Here is a 7,667-nt window from a genome sequence, read left to right as displayed (position 1 = left end):
TTTGATGTAAAAACATGTTTAATGCGAATCAAAGTAGTCTCTCTCTCAGTCACTGCATTGCATTTGACTCCTCTGTATATTATGTACATAATTAATGTAAGGTGACAGACAGACATTTTGAGTTTGAGAACATTGAGACTTCCTGGAATGCGTTGAGCTTTGAACGCCACCAATGGCGCCGATGAGTGAAAACCACATCACGCCAATCAAACACAAAAGCTTTACATAGAAGGAAACATTCTCTGGTTTTACAATATATATATCACAATTTTTTTCTCTGTTGAAACAAGCATCACATGTGTATCCTCTGAAATAAAACCACAATCCACACCACAGAATCCAAATTCTGTAAAACAAATTACAAACAAACGCGCTGACATTTTGTGTTTTTCTTCATTAAGTACGGCATATTAAAAACATAGGAGAACAAAGAACCCACTTATAATATAGCTTAACAAATGCATAGCATTTCTTCTTTAAAAAAACAAACTGCACCTCTATGGCGCAATGAGAACAACATCTAGACATAGGATGAAAAAGTGGATAAGTCTCATTTCTATACAACTAGCTTCTCCACAGACTAGAGCAGCGATTCCCAACCTGTGGATTTGGGGCCCACTGGTGGACCGTGAGGATATTGCAAGTGGGATCCCAAATAATTGGAAAAACACTAAAGGTCCAAAAGGGCACACTGCTGCGTTTTTCGGATTTTTAGCAGCGTTTTTCCGCCGGTTTTCCGGAAAACGTGTCCAGTCTGCAACGACTTTTTAAAGAATAACAAATACATTTCATGGTATTTCTTTCTTTAAACACTATGCACGAGGATGCTTTAAGCACACCAAAGTCCCTGTAGCGGTGCCGGACCACGGGAGAATAAACTGAAGAGGGAATCTTGCAAAAACAAGAAAGTGGCCGCACACGCGGATAGCCAAAGTGCCAATATTTTATTTAGGACGCAGATTAAGACGTAGTTTGTCTTAATCTGCATCCTAAATTTCTTTCTTTAAAACCTTGAATGAGTTAGTTGGTTAAATTGATCTAAGCCGGAACACATAAAAATAAACGTGCTCTGACGATACACGCGGTACACCCACCGTAACCACTCTAGAGATGTAAGCAAGTGGACCATGCCCTGATCCAGATACTGTATGTTTGGGAACCGCTGAACTAGAGATAATAGGGACTTCAACTGTGTGTGTGTGTGTGTGTGTGTGTGTGTGTGTGTGTGTGTGTGTGTGTGTGTGTGTGTGTGTGTGTGTGTGTGAATGTAAATTATTACACGTGAATTATTGTTATTATACTGTATGTGCATTTTTACTTAATTTAATGCAGGAGTTTGGCCATCCATAAGAGGGTCTTCCAGCCTAGCCTATGACATCATTGTGTTCACATACATACATACATGCAGGAAACTTTGTTTTAGAAACTCATCAAACTGACACTGATCAAGGGGTCCAATAATAATTCCAGAATAATAATTCCAGACGTCATAAAATACTGTTAACTTTCCAGTTCTTTCTTTCCCAGTCTAAGGTCTAGTTTCGTAAAGAATTCCCCACCATTGTCTTCCTAATCATCCAGGGGGTTTCCATAGAGAAAGCCTTCAGCGTTTCTCTGGCCAATAAGAAGGTGTCTGAGGCAATAATAAACCTGGCCGACTAGTGTGTTTTGTTCTTGGAGATGGAACAAGGTAGAGCAGTGCCATGGCAGTTGTTCTCAACCTGTGGGCTGGGAGCCTCTGGTGGGTCGGAAGTGTAGTTCCATTCTGGGTTACTTCTCCCTTCATTCTCTGACAAATGTCGTATGATGATTGGAATCGTAGGACAGTGGTTGCATTTGTATTTTTTTTTAAACAAGGGGAGAAATGTCCAAAAGATGCTCACCACCATACATCATTCTGGGTCAGCGGCCGCCTAAAAGGTTAGGGGAGCTCTCGTGGAGCTGCTCAGAGGCCAACCATATAAGGCTATGGTTGGTTGACAGGTTTTAGTGTGTGTGTGTGTGTGTGTGTGTGTGTGTGTGTGTGTGTGTGTGTGTGTGTGTGTGTGTGTGTGTGTGTGTGTGTGTGTGTGTGTGATGAAGATTGTCATTAATTTATAGAGGGGGGTAAAAGTTGAAATATGGAGATACAAGGTTTCTTCTGCCCGACAGCAACGATATGTTATGGTCACTACACTGGAAAGCAGCAGGATGAAAAGCCATCGGTCCGTTGTTATCTTCAAAAGGAAGAAATGTCGAGGGTGAAAGTCTCCTTTTTCAATACAAATAACAATGATAACAGACATGTTTGTGTTCTCACTTCCCTCTGGGCCACTCGTCCATCACCTCCTGGACAGGTAGCGTCCCGGCCTGTGAGGAGGAATTGTGGGTAATGTAGTCCCCCGTCGTTGTGGCCAGGCTACTCTGGAACAACGGAGCCGTCTCATTGGCCTGCTCCTGGACGGGACTGCCGAAGGCGTCCTCCAGCCCCGCTCCCTCGCTGCCCAGCGACGTCTGGCTGACGTAGACCACGATGACGTCGCCGCTGAAGTTCATCACCTGACCGCTGGAGATGAAGGTGGTGTTGTTGTTCCCTCGCACCTGACCTGAGAGAGAGAGAGTGGAAATAGAGGCATAAGTGTTTTTTCTCGTCCCCCCCTAGTAGCGAAAACTTTCTGGGAAGATAAAAGGGATTGCGACATAAATAAAAAAGAATCTTAATTTTTTTAGGTTTTCTGAGCTCAATTGCACCCAAAAAACCTGAACATTTAACATTCAGTGGATTTTCTGTGCTTTGGGGTTTTCTGGCTCAAACAAGTGCTCTGATTTTCCTGCTGACAGTCAGCAAATCCCATATATGACATAGGAATCTGCTGTTTTCACTGTTTTGCCTGTTTTCATTGCAGCTCAAAAGGCTTCACAGACACATAAAAAAATCCCAGGCCACAGAAAATCCACTGAATGTTCAAAGTTCAGGTTTTTGGGGTGTAATTGAAGTCATAAAACCTAAAAGAAAAACGAAAAATAAATATAAATGAAAATGAATCTCATGAAACCTTTAAGGCATAAACTGGGTGAGAAGAATTAGCCCTTCGATACGTCCCTCCCCAACCCGTCCTTGTCCAATAGGCACGTTAGCTACGGTTACTACGGTCGCGTTCGGAAATACCGCACTGGAGTGCACTCGCCTATTAGTTTGCGCACAGTGCGCTCAGTGCTCTATTTCCGAACACACCCTAAGGGCCGATGCAAATGTGCATGACATTATTTCACTAAACTAGAAATACGAGGAAATGAGGGAGAAACGGTATCCAACTCAATCAACTTTAACGACCGTCCGAGGGAGTTTTCATGTAATGCAGGCAAGACTACAGTGATTAGTATCATTGCCATCACCTGTGCGGGTCAGTCGTGTAACTATCCCGACGTTAAGCTGTGTATGTGTTCAACAAAACAGACATGTAAACTAACATTGACAGCTATGAGGTGATGGAAGCTTGCCCAGCATAGCAACGGTTGCTATAACTATTTGGATTGAAATTGGAAAAACGCTTTTGGGGTGAGGTTTAGCAAAGGGCTAATTAAGACCAAAATTTATGTTTATTTATAGGTCACCTTCACACAATATATAAAAAAAATACCCGGCCTACTAAAAATAGAGGCTACGCAAATTGAATAGTTTGAAGTGAGTCAATGGTTGTAAACAATAATTCCATCATTCGTTGTTGTCGGGTGGAAACCTTGTAGGCATATGTCCAAAACTGGTCCTTTATTATTATTATTTAAAATTTTGCAATAGTGAAAATAGTAGATGGACACACTTAAAAACATGAAAAGTTTACATTTCTGCCTGTCACACAGTACAATCCTAAATAATAATACAAAAAAGAAAAACGTCACCCTATTGTGAAATGTGCGGAAAGTCCAGACAGTATATCTCTCACACACACACACACACACACACACACACACACACACACACACACACACACACACACACACACACACACACACACACACACACACACACACACACACACACACACACACACACACACACACACACACACACACACACAGGGAGCTTCCCCTATACATGACGTAGAGGTGCTGGGGTCTACGTGGTGGCTGGCCTCAGTTGAGCAATAGAAAGTGGGCGTAATGACGGCGTAGTGCGACCACACGGAAGCCACGACGGTAGTTTCTCCAGCGTCGGTGTGACCGCCGCATCCTCCTTGAGCCTCGGTTGTTTCAGGGTGACCGGCACTCTTTTTAGCGTGAGAAAGTTCAAATCTTTCCGAGTTTGCCATTCGTTTAAGGGTTCTCAAACGTTTTCATGTCAAGGGCCTCCAAATTAAATGACTATGTATTTGGCTGTGGGGAACTGAAAAGAGTTTGTGCCATAGGGAGCCAGAGAAGAGAAATTCAAGACGTCTCAAAAATATCAGATGTACAAGCACCATGAAGTGACCCCCTGTGAGCAGGGGGTCACTTCTCAAACTTTGATTTTATTCCAGGACGCTATTGTATGGCATCCCGCAATTGATTATTTATAGTCCAATTTAAATTGCACATTTTTCTCCATCCAATTTCAAAGTTGAAATTAAGCATATTTCAGAATATTTATTAGAAAATACATTTACAATGCTATGATTCTTTACCAGTGGGGTTTAAAACACTGGTTCCCAAACTTTAAGCTCAAGCTCCAAAAGAGAAAGTTTCCCTGACGCACTATGGGCTTGTAAATCAGCAAATTACGGACCCGGACCCCGATCAATGGTTGGTTGGTTAAGTGGTTTAAGTGTTTACATTAAAGTTGTCTATGCCACTTATTTCCCCATCAGGTGCTGCTGAGTTGCGAGCGTGTGTGCGTGCACGTGTGCATGTGTTTCCACACATTGGCTGGTTCCTATTTAGACCAGTCTGCTGTCTGTCTCTCCAGTCGCCCAACGCAAGCAAGCCCTTACTGACTCACCCCTCATGCGTCATTTATTCACACACACACACACACACACACACACACACACACACACACACACACACACACACACACACACACACACACACACACACACACACACACACACACACACACACACACACACACACACACACACACACACACACGCTTCCTAATTACAGTACACATACAGAAACTGTATAGTGAAGGCATGAATACAAATGCTTTACACTTTAGAATAATCCATGTGTGTACAGTATGTATTGCACATTCGTAGAATCTTGCATACAATACATGTGCATGGCATGCATGTGCAAGCCCAGGCTCTTTCGCACGCACAGGCGCGCGCACGCACACACACGCACACACAGTACACGTGCGTGTTGTACATCTGAGGGCCTTTCCGAGAACAGCAGTCTGAGAATGTTAGCATGAAAACATGTCATTCCACCACAACCTTCAAAACAAAGCTGAATAGAATCCGCCTGGATTCTTCCGTCCATCTCTTTGTTAACACCAAGTTGATCTGCTCTTTTTTCCCCCCTCTTTATTTTTTAACCAGACTGCCCAAAACGGGCCCACAGGGTTTTCCGGCTAAATAGGATTCACCTCAAAAATCTGTGTGCAAAAATGTTCTCAGCTAGCGGTTAGCTTTGAGATTAGGAGCAGTGGTGGAATACTGTAAGTACACAGATTAGTAAAAAGTACGTAAAAAGTAGACATACTTTCCTGTTTAAAATTTGTTTTGTGTATTGGTGTTAAAACATTACATTTGTAAGAATAAATGTTTATTTATTTATTTACATTTGTCAAACTTTAAAAATAAATAGCTGATTTACAATCTCATGAGACGCAACATGTTGTGAGCGTGTACATCAGCGATTTTTGAATAGTCAGTGTCGTATAAAATGGTAAATGGTGCATTTATATAGCACCTTTATCCAAGGCGCTTAACATAGGTTGTGCATTACATTCACCCATTCTCACACACACATTCATACACCGATGGTAGCGGAAACCATGCAAGGCACCAACCTGCACATCAGGAGCAATTAGGGCTCATGGACACTTCGACACTAACTCCGGGGTTAGCCCTGGTTCGAACTGGCGACCTTGCGGTTACCATCCAGCCACTCTACCCCTTAGCCACCGTCGTATGTTTTGTATTATTATTATTATTAATAACAATAACAATAACAACAATAACAATAGCTCTCAGATAATAATAATGTGGAGTAGTATAAATATATAATATATATAAATATATCTTCACTGTCGGCGGTGTCGGGTGGAAAACTCATATCTCCAAAACTGTTAGTTTTCAAGCCTTGCGTGGCCAGAGAATGGGCTGTGTCTTGCGCCACCCCTTACCCCATTCTGACCTGAGATCAGATTCTAAAAATGTCTTCTACATCCTGACAGTTTTCTGAAAAAGCTACAGTATGTTTCTATGTCAGTCATTGTTCGATTTTTCAAAAATAGCAGACCTACAAGCTCGAGCTATGAGCTTGTAGATCTGCTATTTTGCAATAGCTAACACCAAAAGGGGTTCCCGCCAAAAATGGGTTTTTACTAATGCTGGGCCGTTATCGGCGTTAATGTACTGCGTTAACGCGAGAATATTATCGCGCGTCAAAAAAATTATCGCCATTAATCTATTCTCAAAGTTGGGTCTGGGAGCTGGGTCTGCATTGACTGCATAAAGCGAGCAAACTAGGAATTTCACTTTGATAGTTTTACCTGGCGGAATTACTCTGTGGGAGGGAGAAGTCCTAACCTAACAGGGACAAGGTGAAATAAATTACTCTGAGAGCGGGGCGGTAACAAATCCTAACCTAACCGGACACGGGTGAAATTAATGAACAGTGCGGCGTGCCACATCAAACGTCAGCATGCAGGACTCTGTGAACCCGGGTTTGCTTCAGGGGAAATTTCTTTACAAGAAGCTTCCCAATGGAAACCTCGACAAGAACAAGGTGGTTTGTACCCTGTGCAAAGCAGAAATGGCTTACTGTAGGAGTTCTTCAACTCTGAAGTATCACCTAACGCACAAGCATCCCTTTGCGTTGGTTGATGGGCCAAGCACTAATATGGCTCCGGGGAAAAGTGTTCGTCAAACTACAATGTTCGAGTGCAACCGTGGCAAGCCCGTCAGCCCAACTCTATCAGCCAAGCTAACTAACCTCCTAGCTCAGTGGATTGCCATCAACTGCCGGCCTATCAGTGTGGTTGAAGATGATGGGCTCGAGCTTCTTCTCCAGGCGGCCACAGGCGACCCATCTTACAAACTACCTGCGAGACGAACTATCACAAGGAGAATCCATGACCAGTACGCCGCAGAGAAATGGTAAGATGGCCCACATTGCCCAGAAGTACTTGGGGACTCCTGCCACAACTGTCCCATGCGAGAGACTGTTCTCTTTAGCAGGCCACATTGTACAGAAAAAAAGATCTAGTTTGTCACCAGACAATGTGAACAAGCTGGTGTGTCTGAGTGACTGGTGGAAGAAGGAGAGGTAGAGGTTGGACTCAAATCATGTCACAAAGCTACTGACTGTAAACAGTTCTTCATCACCTCTAGGTTTACAGTTTAATTAATGTCATATCCCAGAAAAGGGGGTTGTTCTTGCACCCACTGTTTCAAATTGCCTGTATGGTAACGTGTTTATGGTTATTCGTGTTTAACTGAATAAACAATGTATAACACACGTACATCGTATTGAACATT

General features: G+C 42.9%; 1 protein-coding gene across 1 annotated transcript in view; it reads right to left on the bottom strand.

The window, feature by feature from the left end:
• Positions 1 to 7,667, bottom strand: part of tnfrsf11a (tumor necrosis factor receptor superfamily, member 11a, NFKB activator) — a 29,900-nt gene continuing 22,233 nt past the window's right edge. The window contains exon 12 of the mRNA XM_083778521.1: positions 1 to 2,585. Within this exon, the coding sequence (XP_083634647.1) occupies positions 2,296 to 2,585 (290 nt within the window). The 3' untranslated portion in view covers positions 1 to 2,295. The remainder of the gene's footprint in view (positions 2,586 to 7,667) is intronic.

Source organism: Protomyctophum parallelum, assembly GCF_964188405.1.
Source record: "Protomyctophum parallelum genome assembly, chromosome: 12".
Classification (NCBI taxonomy): Eukaryota; Metazoa; Chordata; class Actinopteri; order Myctophiformes; family Myctophidae; genus Protomyctophum; species Protomyctophum parallelum.
The sequence above is the reverse complement of the archived record's forward strand: the minus strand, read 5'-3'. Positions and strand labels throughout refer to the sequence as shown.